Source organism: Canis lupus, chromosome 4 (genome assembly GCF_003254725.2).
Source record: "Canis lupus dingo isolate Sandy chromosome 4, ASM325472v2, whole genome shotgun sequence".
NCBI lineage: Eukaryota > Metazoa > Chordata > Mammalia > Carnivora > Canidae > Canis > Canis lupus.
The window spans coordinates 87594878-87620230 of NC_064246.1; the positions used below are offsets into that span (position 1 = coordinate 87594878).

General features: G+C 43.5%; 1 protein-coding gene across 1 annotated transcript in view; it reads left to right on the top strand.

Moving 5' to 3' along the window:
- The first annotated feature begins 373 nt into the window (after positions 1-373).
- MARCHF11 (membrane associated ring-CH-type finger 11) overlaps positions 374-25353 on the top strand; it is a 106737-nt gene continuing 81757 nt past the window's right edge. The window contains exons 1-4 of the mRNA XM_035714868.2: positions 374-431; positions 1559-1662; positions 11259-11489; positions 12718-12873. Of these exons, the coding sequence (XP_035570761.2) occupies positions 374-431; positions 1559-1662; positions 11259-11489; positions 12718-12873 (549 nt within the window). The remainder of the gene's footprint in view (positions 432-1558; positions 1663-11258; positions 11490-12717; positions 12874-25353) is intronic.

Sequence of the window (25353 nt, forward strand, 5' to 3'; positions counted from 1 at the left end):
ATCTGCCTCATGGACCCCCGGCAGCCCGAAGGGAAAGTGACCTTGCAATAACCAACCCACTTTTTTGCTCAGTGTAACTTCCTTGCTCCCGTTCTCTTCTGCCAAGGCTTTCGTTTTGTACGGCTGCTCAGAGCTGCTCAGAGCTCCTTTCCATCTGCTGCATTGGGTGCTACCAGGGTAGCATCGATTTTCGCTCAAACTTAACATTTTTAATATGCCTCCACTTACCTTTTGACACTACACTCCCATGTTCGCTGCAGCATTATTTACAATAGCTGAGATATATACATGGATGGAGAAAATGTGCTCTATATACACAGTAGAATATCATTTAGCCTAAAAAAAAGAAAGAAATCCTGCCACTTGGAGCAACATGGATGGACTTGGAGGATATGACGCCAAGTGCAATAAGCCAGAGGAAGACAAATACCGTACGGTCTCACGTGTATATGGAATCCAGAAATGTCCAACTCACAGAAGAGTGGTTAAAAACTAAGGATTCTTTTTTTTTTTTTTTTTTAAGGAGAAGGCCACCTCTAGGAGCAGGAGTTTCTTTTTTGGTCTGCTATCAGTTAGATAGCACCGGAGGCATCAGGCGAGTAGGTCAGGGGATGGTCTGCTGCCGCTGACTAGTTGCCTGAACGGGCACCACTCACCTTCTCCGGCTTTCCTCTCCCATCAGGAGAGTGAGGATAACCGCACCTGCTCCACAGCACCGTGGAGAAGATGAAATAAATTAACACGTGCTCAGCGCTTGGAATGGTTCCTGACCCAGTAAACGATCCATCACTCTTAGTTATCGTTGGTTAAGTGCAAGAGAATTGTTCATGTAGTTAAAGGTTCATTCATTTTTAACATAGATCTTTAAAAGTGCTAAAAATCACTTCATTTCTTTTGTTCTTTATATAAATTTTTTGGGCTACCCATTAATACCAACGCATTTGTACTTAGGACTGGGAGCAAACCATACATTTCACATGTACATAAATGATCTGGCTTCAATAACTTCTGATCTGTTGGTGGAGAGAGACAAGTAGAGAGAGTAAGAGGAGAGGGCTGCGGCCCAGGCTCGCTAGGGACCTGCGTGATCCCTGCCCCACCTGGGAGGGGGTCTCAGAGGGCTGCCCAGAGGACTGTAAGGAAAGTTTTTAGGGACGCCTGGGTGGTGCGGTTGGTTAAGCATCTGACCCTTGCTTTTGGCTCAGGTCATGATCTCAGGGTCTTGAGATCGAGCCCTGTGTCCAGCTCTGAGTTGGCTTGAGACTCTCTCTCCCTCTCCCTCTGCAACCCCTCCACTATCTCTAAAATAAACAAAACTTTTTAAATCTGGTTACTTTAAGTGGTAGAAATTTGTAATTAACAATAACGATTTAACAGGTTTGTAATACACAAAATTGGGAAACAATAATCCGTAATTAATAATTAACAATGATGGACAATATTGGAAATTCGTAATTATCAACAATATTGTTTTAAAAAATTTGACAATAATCTTTAAATTAAATTGTCATCAACAATATTGGAATCTTCTGAACACTTGCCTCAGCATTCTTTGCAGATTGCCCAGGCTGTAAACTTTTCTTGGAGACTCGTGCCATGCCCTTCATTGTAAACACCAGTGATTATGCAAAGCTACAAGGCGAGCGTACTTCCAGTGGCTTAGTAAACTGCCTATAGAGTTGTTTGCTCTTAAATGAACTCTTACTGCTAAGGTTTTTATTTATTTTTATAATACTTTATTTTTAAAAGTAGTTTATTATTTGTTTTTTGGTAATCTCTACATCCAACATGGGGCTGGAACGCACAACCCCGAAATCAAGAGTGACATACTCTTCCGACTGAGCCAGCAAGGGTCCCCCCCTCCACCCCAGCTAAGACTCTTAAATCACTGGCTCTGCTTCTTTGGGAGGAGACCTGGAACATTAGCTGCTGTTTTGCAAAACTCCTACTCTGCTTACGTTTCTAGATTCATTATTTGTAATTTGCTGTGGATAGGGAAGGCGAGCAGAGATATTAGGATTATATTTAAGATCAAATATAACAGATCTAGTGGTTTCGCTTGATAGGAAAGTAAAGCGCGTGGGGTGGGCTGCAATGGTCTTCTGGGGGCCGATTTGTTTATTTCCTGGTTCTCAGGTGGTTCGAGGTCGCATTGGACGGAATAGTGACTTCTCAGTAATTGAGTGGTCTACCGTCTTCTGTAGTGACATTGTTCTTCCACTATTTCACTATGTACCATGTTCACTTTTATCCTGCTTATCACTGCCTTTATTTCTTATGAACTTGAGTTGTACCCTCAGTCACCCTTCCTCGTCCCTGCAGTCCTCATACGTGAGTCTAATACCCACAGCAGTTTCTCTCGCCTCTTGATTTTGTGAGTTGCTGAGCTGGAGGCAAAGCCGGCATACTCCTATCTAGCCTGCAAAGCCCAGTTCAAATGACTCGCTCGGAGAAACTTTTTCTTACGATAATCATGTTTCTCCTGCAGAATAGTTTATATGTGTAGTTCCATTGTGATTTTAATCTTCCTCCTGTAACTCTTAATCTGCACAACATGTTCATGTCTATATGCCTGTCTTTTTACTTGGACTATGGCTCTTTTGAAGTCAGGTCCATTCATCTCTCAAAGTCTGTTACCCAAAAAATTGTCACTTGGTAATTGTTGATTTTACAAAATATGGTGTTTTATGGTTTGCACTCAATCTCTTTTTGATAATGCCTATCATTTGTGGGATCCTCCAATTCCCCCACTCACTTAACCCCCCTGCCAGCACATGGAGCTCACGCTTATAGCATCAAAAATTATTTTTTAACTGTATTAACCTAGTCCACCTATTCACAACTTCCTGCATTTAAGAAACCTTCTTACTCTAGGTTTTGCATTTCAGTATCTTTTGGAGTGCAATGTCACCTTGTCGGTTTAGCCGGGAGGGGCTAAGTTTGAGCGTTCTGCTGGGCAGGAGGTAGGAGCTGACAAGTACTGTAAATCCAATGGGCTAAAAGTCAAATTCCAAGATGGGGGGAGGGTTAGCATCTGTTTGTATCAGTCAAAAGTCATGTCCCTGGAAACATTTCTCTTCCCTCGAGAAGTAGCAATTTGGCCATACCAGCCATGTCATTCCTGCCAAAGTCTACCTTTGGTGATTGGCCAGGCTGAGTCTCTCAGGTCATTTTTGGAAACTTTTAAAGTCTGGAAAAGGGGTAGGTCATGGTAGGGTTGGAGGCGGGACATGGGATTTATGATCTGGTGTAAGCACGGAGGGGCCTCCTCCTCTTTTCTGAACAAGGACCCTCTAAAGGGAATAAGAGCAGACCAGTTCTCCTCATGGAGGCAGAGGCCCAAGGATTTTTATGGCCAGAGCAACCAGGGTTCAGGTCAGTACCCAGTTGAAGCCGAGCTCCAGGATAGTATCCTTGATGATTCTGGCCTCATGGCTCCACTCTTCTCAGACTGGTGTTGAACTGACCACGTGGTGGCCCAGGTGGTAAGAGAAGTGTCCTGAGGGAGAGTGGGCAGGGAAAAGGGAGGAGGAAAAGGAAACGGGAGTGTTTCGCTGTACTTAATTCAATTTTTAAAAAGATTTTATCTTTAAGTAATCCGTACACCCCATATGGGGCTCGGTCTCATAACCCCAAGACCAAAAGTTGCATGCTTTACCAACTGAGCCAGCCAGGTGCCCCTCACCATACTTATTAATCTTAGATTGATCCTTAGGGACTCTGATGAAAGTCTGTCTAGAAGAATTTGTCTGTCTAGCAAACTAATTTTCTGCTCTCCATCCAAACATCACAGAAGCATAGCTACCTTTTATTTAGGGAACTCTATCAAAAACTTTAGAAAAAGTAAATAATACTTTTAACAGAAGTGAGATTTCAGTTAAAATTTGCTTATTTGATCCACATTTATTGTGTTCCCACTAATATCAGCCATCATAGTACATGCTTCAGAGAAACTCCATTTAAACAGACAGATTTGAATTCCAAATAGCTTACAATCTAGCGCAAGAGTGAAAAAAATCCAGATAAGTGTACATACCTAACCGCAATGCAAGGCATAATGTGAAAAAGGTCATAGAAATCTATCTAATTTAATATGCAAGTTTGGTATAAAAATAGATGATTTTCAGCTGAGGGGAATCAAGGCTGGCTTTATTTCAGGTCCTTCTAAAGCTTGGGTGACCCTACTGGGTCATGTTGATTTGACTGCATTCCAGATCTCAGTCAGCCTTAGGATATTCAGTATACATAATTATCCCACAGATTTCTCTGCCTTCAACTTATCTGGTAAAAATCCCTTTTGCATTACCAAGTTTCAAGGTAGTGAGACTAAGACAGAAAATAATGTGTGTGGGGTTTTTTGTAATTTTAAAAATGCAATATGATTCTTTAAAAAAATCACACATGCCTTTAATATTTTATTGTTTTGAAGGTTTCAGAGTATTGGGAGAAGATATAGGAAGTGTTTTGGGTAGAAACTAGGAAATTAATTATTCCATTACTTTGATGATTTTGTATGTAGAATTTAGATATCCATGAGTGTCCAGAGAAGATACCAAGTTCTGGGAGAGATGACGGGTGAAGGGAGGTTAAATGAAGATCAAGGCACCTAGGAAAGGTAGAGGGATGACTGGCCAGTCAGTGTAGATTTGGAATAGTTTAGGAGTGGAATAGCCAGTGGGAACAGAGAATGATGGAGAGATGAAAGTGACAGAGATAGAAAGACTTGAAGGAAAGTATGGGACCAAACTTATGGGTAGAATTGAGAAATGCTAGAATGCAGTGTTGTGTAAAATCATATAGGGTCCATCATGGGTGATCCGTTAGATTGGTCAAATGTGGAGACCCATCCATCCATACCCCTTCACTTTCCTTTAAGACCAGTGACATGCATTTTCAAATTACTGACATCTTCATTGAATACAAAAGCAAGGTGTAGGGTGGCAATATTTTTTCTTCTACCCTTCTAGGTTCTTTTGGCTGGTCTATTGGTTAAAGTAAGATGAGACAGATTAATAGGAAAAAACCATAAATTTGTTTTTGTTTTGTTTACGTTATTATGTAAGTATGGGAACCCCATAAAACAGGATACCCAAAGGCAAGTGAAGCAGTGTGGCTACCAGGCCATCCTGAGTTAGGGAATGGGATAGGGGCCTGAGGAGTCAGAAGGAATGAGGGCAATTGACAGGACAATATGAAGAGTAGATGTTTTGTAATTAGATGTTTGCCTTGCCACCTAACTTTTAGATAAAATTATCTCTGGTGATAGTTCTCTTTCTGGGCTGTGCCCCTTACCTAAATTCTTTAGGTAGTTAAGGGAGAGAAAAGTTTTTCTTGAATCTGCTGGGTCTCGTCTACCTTCACCCCATAATAATGTACATACCAAAATGACATATTTTGGGGTCATGTAATCTGCTCACCATCAAAGGTCAATCAAGACTTTGATTTCACTTCTATAGGGTAGAAAATGACTAAACAGCTACAAATTGCTAAGAGAATAGCATAATTTTAGTTAATTTGGTTAAGCAATAGAAAAAAATATACTACATATATAGTGCATGATATCCTTCATTGTCCTACAGATTGCAATTCCACCTGGGAACTATGGTTTAACCAGATGCACAGTGCCTTAAAGACAGAGGCTGGTTAGTGATTACCTGCTTGGTTGACTGAATTATTCATCTATTTGTTCAATAAATAGCATTCTATGAACACTACTGAACCAGGCACTGTTTTAGGCATGGGGGACAGAACAGTGAACAGAAGTCTCCAATGGAGCCAGTGTTTAGGTAGAAGATATAAGATAAGAAAAGAAGCAAACAAAATACACACAATATGTAAATGCAGGCACATCTCAGAGATATCGTGGGTTTGGATCCGGACCACCATGATAAAGCAAACGTCATAATACAGTGAGCCCAGTGAGTTTTTTGGTTTCCCAGTGCATATAATAGCTATGCTCACACTATACTGTGGCCTATTAAGCATGCGATAGCATTACGTCTAAAAAAAAAGTACATACCTTAATTAAAAACTACTTTATTGCTCAAAAATGTTAACTATCATCTGAGCTTTCAGTGAGTTGTAATCACTGATCACCGTAACAAACACAGTAGTGATAAAAAAAAAAGTTCAAAATATTGTGAGAATTACCGAAATGTAACAAAAATGCTACTGCTATTGGAAAAATGGTGCCAACAGACGTGTGCTATGCAAGGTTTCCACAGCCCTTCAATTTGTAAAAAACACACTATCTGTGAAGCACAGCGAAGTGAATGCGGTACACCAAGGTATGCCTGCATATAATGCTGAATGGAAATATGAAAAAGAATAAAACTAGGCAAGGGTTAGAGTTAAAATGGCAGCGGAGGATTCCATCTCTGATAGGAAGGCTAAGGAAGGTCTTGGGATGAGGTGCGTCTGAGCGGTCATTGAGTGAAGTGAGAGAGAGAGCTGTACTGACTGAAGAGAGGAGTGAAGAAGGAGTGTACTTGGGAAGTGGTAAATTTGTAAGCTCAGTGTAGTAGGAATGAATGACAGGGAGGGGGGCTGGGGTAGGAGGGTAGGTATGGACACGTCTTCAGAGATGTAGCCAGAAGCTAGCGAGACCGAAGACTTGGCCGGCACGCTGAGGTTCTCGATGTTGCACAAAGTACGATGGGAAGCCACTGGTGGGTCCTGGGCGGGGGTCTGCGTGATCAGGCCTACATTTGAATTGGATCACCGCAGCTGCTGCAGGGGATGGAGTCAAGAGTAAGGAGCAACCAAGAGAGGCTACTTTGACCTTCCTGGAGCACCGTGATGGTGGTTTGAATTGGGATGGTGGTGAAATTGGGATGGTGAAAAGTAGTAGTGAGATTTGCAGTGTATTTTGAAAGTACATCTGAAAGAATTTCTTGATACACTGAATGTATGATGTGAAAAAGTCAAGGATGACTCCAAGGATTTTGACTTAAGTAACTGGGCGAATGAATGACTCGCTTACTGGCATGAAGATTTGGGAAATGAGCAGGTTTGGGATGTTGTTTGCTTTTGGACTGGATTAGTTTGAAATGGCTCTTCAGCGTCTAAGGAGAGCAGTCAAGGAGACACTTTGATACGTGAATGTGAGGTCCTAGGGAGAGGAGAGAATAGGAGAAATAAATTGTGGACTGGTCTGCATACAGCGTTTTGTCTGATACTGAAGCTATTTTTGTATTAATGTACAACAAAGCTACACTCTGCACTGGATACTCACAATACACACATTGCACTTCACTATCCTCTTTTAAAAGTCACCCTCCCACCCAGACAACATAACCTAATTGCTCTATAACATAGAGTTCTTTTCTCTTAAGTATTTGAAGGCAATTGAGAATTCTGTGTATTGTACTCATTGACCACGGTGACAAATTAGCGCGCCCCAGCCAAGTAAATATTCTCTAAAACATTTTTCAAAAATATGTAACCACCATGCATCTTGCATATATTTATTCATCTTTTAATCACTAAATTATTCAATATGTATAATGAATATTTGCTATGAATTTATATTTACAAATATGGCATCTCAAAGAGCATTCTTCATCAGTTTGGGAAAGAGAAAAATGTCTCCATTAAATAATTTTGTGAAAACGCAAGACTGTCTTAAACTAAATGTCAGGATTCATGGCACAAGTAAGAAACACAAAGGGAATTTAAAGGAGAGAAAAGCTAACCCCCACCCCCCCAAAACAAAACAAAACAAAACAAATGAGTGTACCCCAAGGTGCCAAGTGTACAATTCTGGAACACCTCAAAGGGTTTAATGTAAAAGAACTGAGAAGCAATTCTGAAGCGCTCTCCAGGCTAACTCTCCAATCGCTAACCCTTCTGTGGAAGGGCATTTCAAAGTCATCACACATTATCTAGCTTCAAGGTCATGGAACCCATCGTGACCTAGTGTAGCCTGAATTGTTTTCTATCTAAAATCCCTGAAGTGACCCCATAGGACAGGTTCAGGATGGGGTAACAAGGGAAGTTCAAGGAGAATTCTTAAAGATATCCGCTAATATCACCACGTAACTTTTGGGACATGCTTGCCTGGGCCCCTCCTATCTATCCTTCATTTTTAGACTCTGCTCAAGAAACTCCCGGTATCTAAAGGGTTTGCAACTTCATAATGAAAGACCTGTTTTGGTGAAGGATCCATTTCACTCCACGTGCATGTGAGGGGAGGGAGACAGACAGGGACACTCTTCAAGCATTTGTTAAGTTATTTATATCTTTCTTCTCTAGGCTGACGCTGGTTGGATGTGCCTTTCAGTATTTGCTCGGATTGATAGAACTGCCTCTCCTCTCATTCATTTTTCAGTTGGTAGATGCATTTTGGCTACTGGATGCCTGTCAGTGGCTGCTGTGCCCTGATGTTGTTTATCAGATGTCTGTGTCTCTATCATCTCTTTCACTCGGATGCCAGCAGCTAGAGTGGTTCATCCTTTCTGTGCTCCCTGATGTTTTCTCTATTTTTATAGGAAAGGATGCATTTAGAGTTACAAAGGTGTTTTTCCTTGATCCGTTTAAGATTCACTCAGCTAAAAAAAAATTAAAAAAAAAAAGATTCACTCAGTTAAGTGAAGAAAGATCAGTAACAAATGTCCCTTTTTCAGGGAAGGGTCAGCTTTGGAGGTCATAGAACCTACAAAAAATAATGCTCTTACATGGCCACTCAGTGTCTCAATGAAAGTTAATTTTCTCTTACTGGAATTATTTTTTTCAGAAACAATCAATTGAGAGGACTCATCAAGCACTCTGGCTGTTTCCTCCTTTATCCGTGCTACTCTGCTGCCTAAATCTTTCCACAGTGTTTATACACAACCCACAGCTTTTATGCTGTCCTTTAAATAATAATGGACTTTATCATACTTGGCAGAAATTTACTTGTTATAAATTGAATTATTTAGTTTTATTCTTTTTAAAGACAATATAGGCAGCTTTTAATTCATTAACTTAGGATCAAGGCTTAGGACTATCTTGAGACCGTGGCAGTGTACACACACGGCAATGTCATTTTGACAGGTGCAGGCTGAAAATGAAAGCATATCCACAACCACATTTCTTCAATGTGATAAGTTCCGAGGGCATTCAGGGATTATTATTTTAAAAATATGCTTGCTGGCTGCCGCTCTGCTACCAAAAATAAGCTAGTCTTAGGCAGACTGAGCATTAGAGGACATTCCTGGGAACTATTTCATTCAGGACCATTTGTGACAAAGCATTTTCTGAACTCTTTTTTACTACCTTCTTTTCTCTGCTTTGCAGCCAAACCAGTTAATGTCAAAAGAAGCAGGACTGCTCTTTGTGTGTGTGTGTGTGTGTGTGTGTGTGCGCGTGTGTGTTTTAAACCAAATATACTCTTTACTGCCAAAACGTATAACAGACAAATTAATTTAAGCCCGTAGTTTATCTCAGTCGTTTCAGATCATCCACTAATGGGAGTCGGTGCCATAAAACCTACCATGTTTTAGGAGACACGACAGAGGACTGGGGGAGAAAAAAAAATCATTGGGTGTCTGAGCTGGAGAATCTGGAGTCAGGGAGCCCAGAAGTTGTCTGCTGGCAGCCGGGTGACCTTGAACGAGTTGCTGCCCATCGGATCCTGGGTCTTCAGCTGGGAAATGCAGCCTAAGTGCCGCCGGAGAGCGACTGTGCCAAAGACGTTGTTAGAAGAATGAGAAGCAGCAGTGACTTGGGGGCACGTCGCCCTGCACGGGGGCGGCGCCGGCGGGTTTGGAGGCCGCAGCAGGTGCCGCTCGGTCCGCTCCCTGGAGGGGACGCTGCCTGCCCACGGGGGGCCCGGAGGCGGGGGGGGTGCGGGGTGCAGGGGTGCGGGGGGGTGCAGGGTGCGGGGCGCGGCCTCGGGGCGCTCGTCGGTCCCTGGGGAAGGGCCTCGCGGGGGTCCCGGCCCGGGGCGGTCCGAGGGTGCCGGCGCCCCCGGGTCCTGGCCGCAGCACCGAGGGGCGACGAGCGCAGGAGGAGTCGGGGCTCGGGAGGGTCGGGGACGGTGCCCTTGACCCCGGGGCGGCGGGGGAGGAGGAGGAGGAGGAGGAGGAGGAGGAGGAGGAAGGGAAGGGGAAGGGGGAGGAGGCTGCGGCGCCCCGGCTCGCGCGCCCTTCCCCGCCGCGCCCCCGCCCGCGCCCCCGCCCCGCGCGCCCGCAGCCCCCGCAGCCCCGCAGCCCTCGCAGCCCCCGCCCCCGCCCTAACGGTCCCGCCCGCGGCCGCCGCGCCCTCCGCCTCGGAGACGGGACCGACGTGAGCCGCCCGGGCGGGTCCGCGGAGGCGGCGGGGACCTCCCCTCCCTGGGTTCCCGCCCCGCGTCTCGGCGCCCAGCCCGCGCCCGCGCCCGCCGCCTCCCCCGGGACGCCCCCTGCGCTCCTCCCCGCCTCCCCCTCCCCGTCCTCGTCCCGGTCCCCGTCCCCGTCCCGGTCCCCGTCCCCGTCCCCGTCCCCCTCCCCGCGGCTCCGGTCTCCATCCCCCGCCCCTCCCCCTGCCACCCCCGCGGCGCCTCCATCCCCCGCGGCTCCCCCCTCCCCCCGGGTACCCCCCGCGGCGGGCTCCATCCTCCCCTCCCTCCATCCTCTCCTCCCTCCCTCCATCCCTCCCTCCTCCCCTCCTCCATCCTCCCCCTCCCTCCATCCTCCCCTCCCTCCATCCTCCCCCTCCCTCCATCCCCCTCCCTCCTCCATCCCCTCCTCCATCCTCCCTCCATCCTCCTCCCTCCCTCCATCCTCCCCTCCCTCCATCCCCCCCTCCCTCCATCCCCCTCCCTCCATCCTCTCCTCCCTCCATCCTCTCCTCCCTCCCCTGCTCCCCGCCCCCCCGCGGCGCGGCTCTCACGCGCAGCCGAATCGGGCGCCGCCTCCATCAGAGCCGAGCCGGCGGCTCCGAGGAGCAGCAGCCTGTGCCGCCGCCGCCGGGCCCCCGCGTCCCCCCGCGTCCCCGCGCGCCCCCGCGCCCCGCATCCCGCCCCGCCCCGGCCCCGGCGCCCTCCGCAGCCCCCCGGCCTCCCGCCCCCCGGGGCCCTGCGGCTGCTGCCCGAGCCTGCCGGCCGGCGGGGCTGCAGAGGGCGGCGGCGGCCCCAGCATGAGCCCCGAGGGCGGCCTCGGCGGCAGGACGGGCGGCGGGGACCCCGGGCCGCCCCCGCCCCCGCCCCCGCCCCGCCCGGGGAGCCCGGGGAGCCCGGGGAGCCCGCCGCGGCCCCCGCGCCCGCCCGCCACCTGCCGCCGCCGCCCGCGCCCCCCGAGCTGCCCGCGGGCCCGGAGGGGGCGGCGGCCGGGGACCCCGGGGCGGGGGCGGGGGCGGGGGCGGGGGCGGCGGGCCGGGGACTCCCCGCGGAGCCCGAGGGCGAGCCGCCCGAGACGCGCTCGGTGTGCAGCAGCCGCAGCAGCAGCAGCGGCGGGGGCGAGCGGCGCGCGGGGCTCCCGCACCAGCACCACCAGCCCATCTGCAAGATCTGCTTCCAGGGCGCCGAGCAGGTAAGGCCCGGGGCGGCCCGGCCTTCAGCACCGCGGACAGCGCCCGCCCCGAGCCGCACTTTCCTTCCCTCCTTCCTCCCCGCCCCCCCCCGCCCCCACCTGGTTTCGCAGCTCTGCATTCCTCAGGTGCTTGAACCGCACTGCCCTAAGCATCTCCTTGGCCAGCTGCTAAGTGGCCTTTGCTTTATGGACGGAAAGTGATCGACATCCCTTTTCTCTCCAAATGCATCCCGAGGCAGGTAGCCTTAGACTGCAAACTGAGCATGAGTCATGTCGGAACCAAAAAGGGCAGGCTCTTTGCACATTGCACACTGGGCTGACCTAATCTCACCGACGCGAAGAGCTCGTCACCGTTTTTTACAAGAAGACTAGGGATGTACTTTGACCTTGTGAAAGAAAGGCTGTTTGGCTAACTATATGCGTTTTGTATTTTGTTAGTCATCAAAAACTCCCCTTGGAGGTGCATGCAAACTTGCACGAGAAGTAATGCGTTTTGCATTCCGTTAGTAATTAAAAACTCCCCTTACAGGTGCATGCAAACTCCCCTTAGAGGTGCATGCAAACTTGCACAAGAAATAATGCGTTTTGTATTCCGTTAGTAATTAAAAACTCCCCTTAGAGGTGCATGCAGACTTGCACAAGAAGTAATAATCTTGGAGACAACAGCATAACCTATCTCCCGCAAAGTGTGTGGTCTGAGGAAACATGAGGTTTAATATTTTTAAAAGTAAGGAAATTGCGTAAGAATATGCAGGCTTTCAGGAATATAGTGCCCCAAGTCAATATTTATGATGCTACATTTAGAAGAAAATAAAAGCATAATGCTATTGGAAGCTACTTTCTGGGATGCCAGGCATTTCTTCTTTAGCAATGATTAAGAATAACTGCAGAGGAAATGCATCTGACCATCCACTTAAAAGTTATTAAAGAGATTTAATAGTACAGCTTTCCCCCAAGGGTATTGGGAGCTATATCTTGCAGACATTTGGTATGTCGGTACAACATTTATGTCATGACTCTAAGCAATATCTTTGAAATACTTTTAAGACTTTAGTTTCCTTCCCATCAAAGGTATAAAAATTTAATTTCATTTTTTAGGGTAGTTTGATGCTGTATCCTTCTGGGTAAACGGCTTTTAAAAGCAAAAGCAAGTGTGTGTGTGTGTGTGTGTGTGTGTGTTTAATAGAGACACAGATATAAATATTCACATGAGCTTTTTTCTTCCCAGGGGGAGTTGTTAAATCCCTGCCGATGTGATGGGTCAGTTCGGTACACGCATCAGCTGTGTCTGCTAAAGTGGATCAGTGAGAGAGGTTCCTGGACCTGCGAGCTCTGCTGTTACAGATACCATGTCATAGCCATTAAAATGAAACAACCTTGCCAGGTAAACATTTGTGACATTTTTTTTTTCCTGAAATGATTTTGCTAAACATGTGTGTGCACTTGAGTTTAGTTATTACCAAGGATATTTACATATGCTCCTTAAAAACATTTTATGCAAATCAAAGATTTAGGATTTGTTGAGTTGTGCTTTGAGAAATCTGTGATATTTTTATCTGAGAAACTCTAGAAACATTTTATTCAAATGGTTTCCCTTACTAGTTTGTTGCTTTTTGATGAAATTATACCCATTTTGTTTCTAAAAGGGCAAAGTTGGTAAACCGTCTTGTAGTTCAATTACATTAATTTTATTAATTAGAAATGCCACACAATTTATTTTAATAATAATATTTTGTTTGATTTAACATTGAAGCCCAGAATGGGATCCACTTATGGAAAATACATGCAAGTGAAGCAGGACTTTACTAGTCTGGAAACTTCAGTTGAATCTATTAGCTTTATCTGAAAACTTTTTTTCACTGAAATAGGCTCTTTCTCATATGATGACATGCTTAGAAGCTTTGGCTACTTTCATCCTTTGCTACATAGTGGATGCAGAAGTATTTCCAACAGTTTCAATAAAATCACTGAAATTGTGTATATCCTTAAACTTTTTATGTATAGTCGTATAAAACACAATACCCATAACCTTACGAATGCCCTCGAAAATATAAGCTTTGGTTTTTTTCATAGTGGAACTGATTCAGGCTCTTTGAAGAGACTGGTGGGATATAAAATTCAAAGTGTTAAGAATGACATATTAAATTAAAGCAGAATAGTGTATAATTGATAAGATCTGGTAGTGACATGGGGCTGAAGTTAAGCAGACATAAAAGAGTAGGTTCAAACCAGAGACAAAGGAGACGATGGAAGAAAGGGAAGGAAGGGGATTGAAAAGCTAGGAGGGTAAGAAAGTCATAAAATCTAGTGTTCCCTGTTTTTGTTTAAATTAACAAATGTAGTTTGCATTGAGTAATGTAAAAATAGGTGAAACCTGGTGATTTCAGAGGAGCCTGGAAGCTGAATTACTATTGCATTAATAGTTTAGATTTCATAGGTTTTAATTTGTGCATCCTTCATATGGCTTGCAATTAATTTGCATCTCTGATAGTCATCATTTAAAGCATGATTAGCAGGCATGAAATGAAAATATGCATTTTTTTTCCAAGTTGACCAAAAGCTTATAAATAATTTGGAAAGAAGACTAACTAATGTGGATGAATGATGCTATCATGCTGGAGATAGGCACAAACCTGGCACATGTTCCCAGGACTTCTAATTGATTGAACTACTTGGGTATCAATTTATGGATCTATCACAGTTGTCTTGAAAGCAGACAGAACCACGTCCAGATAAATGATAAGAGTAGTATCATTGGATTTACAATAATTCTATGACTAGAAACATGGGGGATGAGAAAAAGGAAGATTTGGGACTCCAGTGAAAAGCCGCATGAGAAGCACTATAGCCAGATAATTCAAGAGCTCAAATGGAATACCAAGTATTTCAGACACTTATGGCAACTATATATTAACTCATGTGAGGTGATTAGTTTTGAAGTAAGCAGAAGTAGGTCCGTGATATAATTTCAAAATAAAGAAGAAACAAAGGGCTGGGGCAAAAAGTATTGTTTACTAATTCTATAGCAAAATGAATTGATTTCTACTATGTTTTGCTTCATTCATAAAACAAACCGTTCAATGTCATTTTAACAAGAGCAGTTCCCTAAAATGTGTTTTATGATATGACCAAAAAACTAAAGAAATTAAAAAAAAAACAACCAAAACCCCAAAACTAACCCAGTGTGGCTAATACACTGAATTAATTTTATTATGACATAGGCAAATACGGCCATGATCTGTAACGTGACCTGTTTGTGAGAGTGAAGTACAAAATAATAATTGGAAACAAAGTTGCTATTAATGTGATGATGATAGCTCAGATCATGCCCAAGAAAATAACTTTCCAGGACTAAGTGCATAAGACGCTCAGTACTCTTAATGGGTGGAAATCAGTTAGGAGGTTCCTGGAGTATGGATTCTTCTACCCAGGAGCAATTTATTCTCAGATAAAGTTTCATTAGTTACGTGACATTTCCGTTATGGATGACCTGCAAACTGAACGCTTACTCTCATTTTTGGTTTTTCTCCCTTGCTGTTGTGAGGCCGATCAGATTTAGCATTTATCACATTGATGCTTTTATGACCTGGCAGGAATCCATTTCTTCCTGGTGTAGGATCAAAAGGGAAGTACGTTTTGGCACTCCCGTTCACTTTCCCCATCCCTCTGCCCTAAGTATAGAGCCCTCCATAGCTGTGAGTGGGTGGTTCCTTGGATGGAGAACAGAAGAGAGAATAAATAATAATATTAATAGAGAACACTTGCTGAACACTTAAGCTGTGCCAGGCACTGTTCTAAGTGCTTTACATATGCTGATACTGATGGTTAATCTTCATAACAAACCTACGAGGTGTAGGGAACAGTATAATCACTATTTTACACAAATGGAAACTGAGGTAGGCACAGGAAAGTTGCATAACTTCTACTAGGGATATATCCAGTCAAAGGCAAAGCCAGGATTCAAATGTAGTCGGTCTGGCTCCGAGGTCCATGCCCCATAGTAAAAAGTTGTTCTCAGTTGCATCATAGCCATTTCTGGGCCTATCATGGCTCGTCCTGTGCAGCACTGAGCCAGTCAGGAGCTGGTTTTAGCCTGGGTCTCCAAGATGATCTAGAGAGGCTTTGACTGTTTATTGTCGTATAACAAACTGCTCCAAATCCTTAGTAGTTTAAACAGCAATCGGTTTCCATCTCTGCAGAGCCTGGGTTAATTGAGGTCAGCTGGAAGGTTCTTCTCCGTATACGATGTCCGTCTGGAACTGTAGTTATCCAGAGGTTTGACTAGATGGGAGCATCCAAGATGGCTCACTCGCATGACTTGCTCTTGCTGCTGTTGGCTGGATGCTCAACTGGGGCTGTGGTTGAGGTGCCTCAGTTCTCTTTCCACGTGACTCAGATTTTTCACAATATTTTGGTTGAGTTCCAAGTACATACAGCTCTCTTAAGGCCCGATCTTGGAAGTGGCACAGTGTCATGTATGCTGCATTCTCTCGACTGAAGCAAATCACAGGGCCAGCCCACATTGAAGAGAAGGGAAAATAGATTTCACCTTTGGAATCGGTCCTTCTTTTAAAGAGAGTGGCTATCTTTAATCCACAATAGGAGATAGCTTCTAAAAATAGCTCCATCGGCCTACCCTGGTCTCTGCATTGAGTACTTGTAAGGTAGGTCAACAGACGCCACCATAACTTCCCTCCCAGGGCTCAGAAATAAAGAAAGCTTCAAAAAAAAAAAAAAAAAAAAGTATGGGAGGTTGATTTCATCAGTGGTGTTTGATGCGTAGCCTCAAGCGCCTTCAGGAGTGATTACTACCCTGAGGTACCTCCGGGTGCTCAGGGGGATGTGGGGACAGAGGAGGGAAAGGAGCAGCTAACCAGGAAGCAGGAGTGTGTGTGAGGGCAACGTGCTGCAAAGAGTCCAAAACTTTAGTTTTACTTGTTTTTCTCATTGAGATTAGAGTTCTTTGAGAATGTGGGTCTAAAACACCCCATTCCATCAGATTTCAGTGATGTTCAGCAACGTGACCCAGTAGAAAACCGATGTATCCTCTAAACATATTTAAACCTTAATTGCTGTGTCATTAGCAGCAGGAGTTAATTAAGACATTCCAAGTAATTAACATGCATTTACCCTCCTACCTACTTGCAGGATCTATTTTATTGATTAACATATTCAAGATGGTGCACTAATAATATTTCAAGAGTAAAAGCTAGTTCTGTTTTGAATCTCATAGTATGGTATGAAGTTAGTAGAATCTAAGAATACATAAAATCAAGTTTTTCTGGAGATGTTGGTGACATTGACTAATTAAGCTATATCCAAGCTATATTTTGAATGCTTTCAGTACTTTTTTTTCGAGAAATATAGATGTTTGAAGAGATATCATTTATTTGGTGACATGTTGTATGGGAAGCTTAAGACTTGTGCTGGAAGACTGAGCTGCACTGCCTCAGCATAGGAGAGTACACTGTAGTTGGAAGGTGCTTGCTGTATTACCTTGCACAGCTCACTTAACTCTTTGTGCCTCGGTGTTTAAAAGTGATCTCGAAACCCAACATGGGGCTGGAACTCATGACTCTGAGATCAAGAGTCGCAGGCTCTACCTGCTGAGCCATCCAGGAGTCCCTCAGTTAACTCATCTTCAAAAGACCTTAATGGCACCTATTTTATCCATTGTTTTGGGGACTAGACGCCTAATAAATGCAAAGTGGTTGGGGTAAGGCCCAGCACATAGCAGGTGCCATTTAACGTTGGCTCTGATGCTTATTACTTGTTTGTTCAGCTCACAGGTGGCCACACACAGAGCAGTGCTGTTCAGCTTCTGAAGCATCATTTGTTTACACTTTGGAAATCCCCCTGCTGAGTGGGATGTGTGTGTGTGAGTAGGAGAAGATTGGAGAAGCCCCAGAGATCCCTGGGGGGTGATCCCAAAGAGGCTCAGACAGTTGGCAGAGCATCAGTCAGAGTGAATAGCGGCGTCCATCAGCGTTCCTTCTTCCTCCCTTACTTAGAGCACCCAAGAACTTGCCTTGGATGGCATCGAGAGCTGCAAGCGGGCCGTATATCTTTGCGAATATTAGGCCCCTGGACGTTTTTACTGGCCTGTAACATTTTTATCAGCCTTCCCCTTATGGCTTTTCCTTTCAACACGTACAGTGCGTTGTCGGCAACAGGTGTTCTCATAGCAGTAAGAATGACTGGAAGGTCTCCTAGGAGGAAGAACGACCTGAGAGTGTTTTTCCTTTTTATCCATATTCTTAAAACCCTGGGGCTCATCGTGACAGTTCCAGATTAGAGAGGAAGTTGGCACCAGGCGGGTTCCTCTTGGCTAATGTTCTGGACCTCATTCGTAAAGTGTTTATAGAACCTTAGCTGCTCTAGGAACCCCGTAGTCACTATCTTCTCTGAGTGAGGCTGTGTCGTGAAAGGGGCGGTCTACCCTCAGAAGTCCTGTGTTCTCACGATATAGCCCATACACCAGAAGGCAGCAAGTTGTTATAGAAAACCGACTGTGATTTTGAAAATGTAATAAGAAAACATCAGAGCATGAACTTTATCTGTAATGCATGCTGCCATTTGAGATACTTCAAGGCATTTGCCTTTTATGGCTTAAAAATGTCCGCATACATACAATCTGGCTGGTGTGGTGAGCCGCCCCTCTCCTCCTTTTCCCTGACTGTTGCTCTTACTGACGTTCTCTGTAGGCTTGCTAGCAAATGGTAAGCTGAGGAGAAGCTTTTCATTACCATGCCTGAACAACTGAGAAACAGCATTAAAATGGAATATTTAAATGCATATGTTGGCATATTTTATAGGTAATTTAAAATGTCAAAATAAACAAAGAACACATCATGAGGCAATTTGCTCGCCTTTGAAATTATTTTTGTTTCATTTGCTTACTAATTCTCAAAACACATGAATCTTCATTTTACTCACTAGAACAGATTAATGGTTCTCTGCTGAATAAAATATGTAAATTACACCTTGTGTACTACTTATAAGCCATCTTATTTATTGTATAGGCCACATGTACAGGGATTTTACAATTTGTCTCAAGGCCAGACTATTCTGAGATGATAGTAAAAGGAGATGAGGTCCATTTAGGCATCATGTGAGGGTGTCGGCCTCTACCTTTTATTGAAAGAGGATTGGGGATGGTGTTGCCCAGATGGGTGATGCTCTCCAGGACTGTCTTCCACATGCATCTGCTTTTCTACAACCCTACCTTTTCTTAAGTGTATTTCCATTTTGATACCTTTCTCTTCTTTACTCCACCCAGTTGCCTGTAGAAGAAAGAAACTCGACCCCCACTGGGATAGGACTGGGCAGACTTTTTGGTCAAAGCAAGTTACGGTGGCAAGAAAATTTGGTAGTGGTTGTGTAGAGGAACCTTGCTGTGGCTACAGAATGTCTTCGCTTGATGACATTTATCTTGTTATATAGACTAGAGGTCAGCAAATCTGTTCTTTTTTTTTTTTTTTTTTAAGCAAATCTGTTCTATCAAGGGCCAGAGAGTAAATATTTTAGGCTTTGAGGGCCTAAAATACTGTAGTTACTGTCCTAGCATGAAAGCAGTCATACACCTTGTATGAAGGAATGAGTGTGTCTGTGTTCCAGTTGGTCTTCACTTAGTAGACCCTGAAGTTTGCATTTTGTATAACCTTAACGTGTCAGGAAATTATATCCTCCTTCTGTCTCCTCCCGTTTAACCCCAACCGTCTAAAATCTAAAACTCGTGGGCAACACAAAATGAGGTGGTGAGCTGGATTGGGCCAACGTGGATTTGGCAATAGCTTGCCAACCCCTGATTTAAACAAATTGAGGGGCAGCCCGGGTGGCTCAGCTGTTTAGTGCTGCCTTCAGCCCAGGGCCTGATCCTGGTGTTCCGGGGTTGAGTCCCACGTCGGGCTCCCTGCATGGAGCCTGCTTCTCCCTCTGCCTGTGTCTCTGCCTCTCTCTCTCTCTCCCTCTCTCTCAAGAATAATAAATAAAATCTTTTAAAAAAATTAACAAATTGAGTATTGATATGGACTTAGGTGCCTTCTGACCTCTTAGAAAATGAAATGGGTGAAGTTTTCCAAGATTTTATGTGTTTCTTTGTAATTTTGAGTGAAATCATCATAAACCTATCTCATTTAGAAATTGGTGGTACGATAGCTCCATAACAAAACGCTGTGAACTTCTTCCAAACTGTTTCTTGGTTGTATCAGACTCACATCCTCCATTCCCAGGAGCAGCTTTAGTTAAGTTAGAAGCAGAAGATAGAGACATCCCAGAATTAGCCCCTTGCATCCCTGGAATAGGCCACCTTCTTATCTCCTTAAGTTGTAGAATGCATTTTAGAGTATTCGTGATCCATTCCTAAAGCAAGTCCTCCCAGGCTGTCTGCAACTCAACAGGTATGCTCAGAATACCCCGTTTTGAATGTCTTAGGATGATATTTAGTTTGATTGGGGTTTCCAAGCTTACCTTCTGGGAGGGCAAGCTTATCAGTGAGTGGGAAGAGTTTTAGAACAAATTCCGTAGCACAGTTCGACACAGCTTGGGAAAACGTCTCTTTCTTGGTCACTCTGTGGTCATTCAGTGAGTACTTGTGGAATGAATGCATGAATGAATGAATAAGTGAGCATCTTGTAAGACAAACAGAACCATGAGGGTCATGTTCATATTTGTGCAGTGAGAATATGTCTTAAGGAAAATGAGTTGCGTTCATTGCTCACACATCAGCCATCTACTGGCTGTTAGTTCCCAACTTGTTCTTAAATTGCTCTTGTAATAATTCTGTTTCCAGTGTGCTTGGGCAAATATGTTCAGTTCTTCAGACCACTGGAGAAAGTCTTAAGGGTAATAGAAGGATCTATTTTTAAAAACCTAAAATTAAAAAAAAAAAAAAAGGTTCCAGAGAGACATGTCTGCTCTTTTCACAAAATCAAATGTCATGAAAAAAGACTCTGTGAATGTGAAATTACCCATGTGTGACACACTTGCTTTCTTGAGGTTGTCACTGGTTGAAGGATTTCATCTAGGGTTTGTTCAGAGAATTTAAAAAATTTGTTGGAAATTTTGCTGTATGATCATAGGTATAGGATGTCTGTAAGAATGTCTATTGGGTATAGCTTTTTTGGTGTGGAATCTGTCACCAGATTGAAAACAAGGTGTCTTTTTTTCTTTTGTTTTGTTTTTTTTTTTTTGACAGATTGTACAGTTGTAACATAACTTCAAAAGTGCTTTTCCACTGGTGATAACAATACTCCAGCACAGGGAGATGTAGCAAGAGAACAGACTATTTCTTCCTTGCTCGTTTCCTGCTTGGCATGTGGCTTTGCTGTGATGTGACTGATAAAGTCAACTTCCTTCTATTTTTGGACCTTGTAAGAGGAGAATGTGGTGTAACTGAGGGCAAAGCGAGTGTGCTTCTGACCCTTGAGGGCAGTAGGGAGTGGACCCACAGGAGATGGTCACCTACAATTACAATGGATGCTGGACTCAGAGGTGTTTCCAGGAAAAACTGCGCTGTGGCTTGTGCTTTCTGTATCCTTGAATATTTGACAGGATCTTCCCTGTGAGCATAATTTCTAATTCAACAGCTGTTCTACATGATTTAGCTGAGCAAAGTCCCATGTAAGTACGGGTAGACGACCTCAGCAGGAAGCAGTCACGTGGGAAGACAGGACAGAAACCTGGAAGCATTTCTCTGTAGGCAACGTCAATAAGAAAATCTACTGAGGAGACATTTCTTATTCCATCCTTCCTTTTAGGGATACTTTGCTCCAGAAACTCCTGTCTAAAAACCTGCTCTCTCTCTCTCTCTCTAGGTTTTATCTCTTCAAGACCGTTCACCTTGATAACACTTGGGCAGTGTATCCTTATCCTTCTCTTAGTAGTCCTTCTCTTAATGTGCCTTTTGGTTTTGTTTCTCATTTTGGTATGCTAATTATGTGCAAGTGGCCAAAGCTTAATTCGGGCGCAGGGGGGCCTCCCCTATGCATCTAGCTCTTATTACAGGAACCCTCAGGCACTCCTTTGTTATATATGGACTTGCACTTGTGCCATGACACTCATTTGGGTCATGACTCTGAGTTACATTATAGTTCAAATAAACAAGGAACTATTTCAAGATATTTATACAGGCTCGCCTTGGTTTGTTCGGCCTGTTAAAAAAAGATTTTTAGGAATGATAACATTTCTTGCAAGTATCAGGGAATCTTACTTATATTCTTGTGAGAGAATATTCCAGAAACCATAGAAAATACTTTTGCTTTTTCCTCTCCCCCCTGCTACCTCCCCAGTATTAACTTTTTCTATGTTACATTTGCAATTTTTTTGCATAAATATGTATGTAAGAGGAATCTCTCTTTAGTTTAAAGAAAAAATAACTTTAAAAGTTTATAGTGAAATAGAACACAGTGTAAGATTTACTAGGAATATATTCAGTATTCAGTAAATATTTATTTTATACTCATTCCATCTTTTTCTTCCTTTTCTTGACAACATCTTCCCCTTATTTTTTTTTAAGTGGGAACAAGTAGATGGGGGGTTTTCCAGTCCTTTTAGAGAGGAAAGATTATTGATCCTTACATTGTTTCCTCTAGGACCAAGCATGCCCAAGCTCATATCTGGAAATTGAAAGAAAATCTTGAACGTAAAATCACCTTTTTCATCCCTTCTGAAACTGTGTTCCTTTACCTTTCGTGGTGGAGTCTCAGTCCTACTCCTATAGTTTCTATTGAATTCATTTTCGGATCCAGACAAGACTTCTCAGCAATTTGAGAAGTAGTATAAAGAAGTGAAAAAATGCTAAGCCAACAAGATTATCAGTAATCGTGCCAGAATTTGTTGGGTAGCTTTGGAAGAAGACATATGATTCTTAGACTATGGAGGGAAAGACTCTTGGATATTGAAAACTGTTTGAGTAATTTGGTGAAACATGTAACAATGGGTGACTCATCTCCCTACCTCCTGCCTGCCTCTTCTCTCTGGTCTGCACCCTACTGTTGTTACAGAAAAGGAAATTTGAGATAGAAATATGCTACTTTCATTCTGGACCTGATTAAGCTCTACGACAGCAAACTTTAGAGGGAAAACAACCATTCCTTGAGTTGCTTGTAGGGAAAACCACTGCTAAGTGGTGATGAATACATGGAGATTATTAATACAACAGGGCACAGCGATGGATTAATACGTGCTTGTTTTTGGCCTAAAAGATTATTTTCGGAGGTTAGCCTAAAAACACTTCATCTTTGTTATTTTCTACTGAAAATTACACAATCAATACTTTTCTGTTGATCATTTTTTCACTCATTCAACAAATTGACCACTGTTATGTAGCAGGCACTGTTCTAGGCCCTAGAGCTACACAGTTAGGTAAACCTCTGCTTCTTATTCTAAACCCTTGATGGTGAGGGACAGACTGTAAACAAGTAAGCATATAGAATTTGAAAACTAGGTAATTAGAGATCATGTTAATACTTCTCCTGGAAATAAACTTCTCCTGTGGTTAAAACAGGACATGCTAGAATGAGCCATGTGGTACTGGATTAGAGTTGGAGACATTAGTATAAATTCATGTTTTGCTTAAGATAGGTACAAATATTAATAGATATGCACTTAGGGGGGATCCCTGGGTGGTGCAGCGGTTTGGCGCCTGCCTTTGGCCCAGGGTGCGATCCTGGAGACCCGGGATCGAGTCCCACATTGGGCTCCCGGTGCATGGAGCCTGCTTTTCCCTCTGCCTATGTCTCTGCCTCTCTCTCTCTCTCTGTGACTATCATGAATAAATAAAAATAAAAAAAAATTAAAAAAAAAGATATGTGCTTAGGCATGGGTTAGTACGCACACATCCATTTCCCAGCTCTGTCTGGTGAGAGGGCCTAATGGTAGTGACACTCCAGTGATAGTAAACTCACCTGGCAGCAGATCTTGGTTTCTAATACCATTTTCCAATAAAGGGAACCAGTCACATACAAAATGCTGTTCTTACCCAAGATAAGGCTGGAGTATCTTGTACCAGAAAGTAAAGAAGTGCTCAGAACAAAAGGGTGGAGGCATAACGAGGCAACTTAAAAGCCAACCTGAAAAGGCTAAATCTGGAACACTTTGAAGCAATGACATAAATAATGTAATATTGGATTATAACTCAAACTGTAACATTAACATGCACGAGTGCATAGATGTAAAACATGATTGAATGAGTGAGGGAGAAGAGACAAATCTCCTTAACTGAAGAATTCCAAATATATATATATATATATATATATATATATATATATTTTTTTTTTTTTTTTTCATATCATACAACAGAGTTGTGCTCCAGGAGTTCCACTCTCCTGGGTGTGGGATGTACTTAGTGACTTGTTTCCCAAGAATAGGTGACAAGGTGGAAGGAGGCAGGGGAGTGGCCTTCCAGTAGAAAAGCCTGACAAATACTACAAATTAGCCAGGTAATCAAGTTTAACATTTTCCATGGTAAGTCATATTCATAACATAACATCTGTTACAATGAGATGAGACTACTTAACCTCTATGGTCTTCTTCTCAAATACCTGACCAAGGCTCTTCCACACTGTGAAGGAAAAACAAGGAAAGTCTGAGAAACTGTCACAGACCAGAGGGAGCTAAAGAAATATCATGACTAAATGTAATGTTGTGGTATCCTGGATGGGTGGCTAGAACAGAAAAAAAAGGACACTGGAGAAGAACTAGTGCAATCCTAGGAAAGTGAGGAGCTTGTCAGTTAATAGTAACACACCAATGTTAGTGTCTTCGTTGTGACAAATGTATCATAGCAATGTAAGATGCTAACAATGAGGGAAACTGAGTGCAGGGTATGTAAGAACTCTCTATGCTACCTTTGTAACTTTAACGTAAGCCTAAAAATACTCCAAAATACATTTTATTAGAAAAAAGATTATGGGGATGTCTAAGTCTATCCAGGTGTAGTAGAAGGGGTCGAGAAAGTCTTTCTGAGGAGGTGACATCTGAGCTTAGACCTAAAGGTTGATGATAATCCCACCTTTGAAAAACTTTTTGAAGAGCGTGCTGAAGGGGAAAGCAGCTAAAGCAAAGATTCAAGAGAGTAGGAAAGAGCTCGGTGTGTTCTCTGAGGGAATGAAAAGAGGACCATGACTGAGGAGGAGCAAGTGATGCCGTTGGGGAAGCAGAGGTGCACCTCACCATGCAGGCTCTCGTGAGAAATTCATATTTCATTCTAAGAGCAAGGAGAAGACATTGGAAAGTCTCAGGCAGAGGAATAATCTAGCAGTAATAATAGATGTCTTTGATTGCTTTGTGGAGATTGGATTGGAGAGAGGATGGGCTGGGGCAGGAATGCTGCTAGATTCCTAGGCGAGTAGATGGGAAGGACCTGACAGTACGTCATGATGGCAGCAGAGATGAGGGAAAGTGGATCCATTTGAAAGATGTTTGAAAGTTGAAGCAATAGGTGCTTTAATTTCTTTTTTTTTTTTTTGTAATTTATTTGATAACAGAATATCTGAATCGACTTGGCCTTAACTTGCTACCAGTTAAGGCCAATATTCACGTGTTTTGCCATAGACATATTATGGTTAGTTAATACGATGTTGGCCTAGACCTTGCTGAGGATGTGGGATGTTCCATTTATGTTGAAAATGTACCATATCACATTTTAAGAATCTGGACAGTTCTAAATTCCGAAACATACATGGCCCAAAGTACTTCGGGGAGGGGATTTTTGCCCAATACATGATCCGTCCAGGAGAATGTTCCGTGTACTTCTGAAAAGAATGCCAGTCTGCTGTGGTTGAGTGGTGTGCTTTATAAACGTGTTCTTGGTGTAGTTGATTGATAGTATTGTTCAAGGCTCCTATCTTCGGTTGATCTTCTG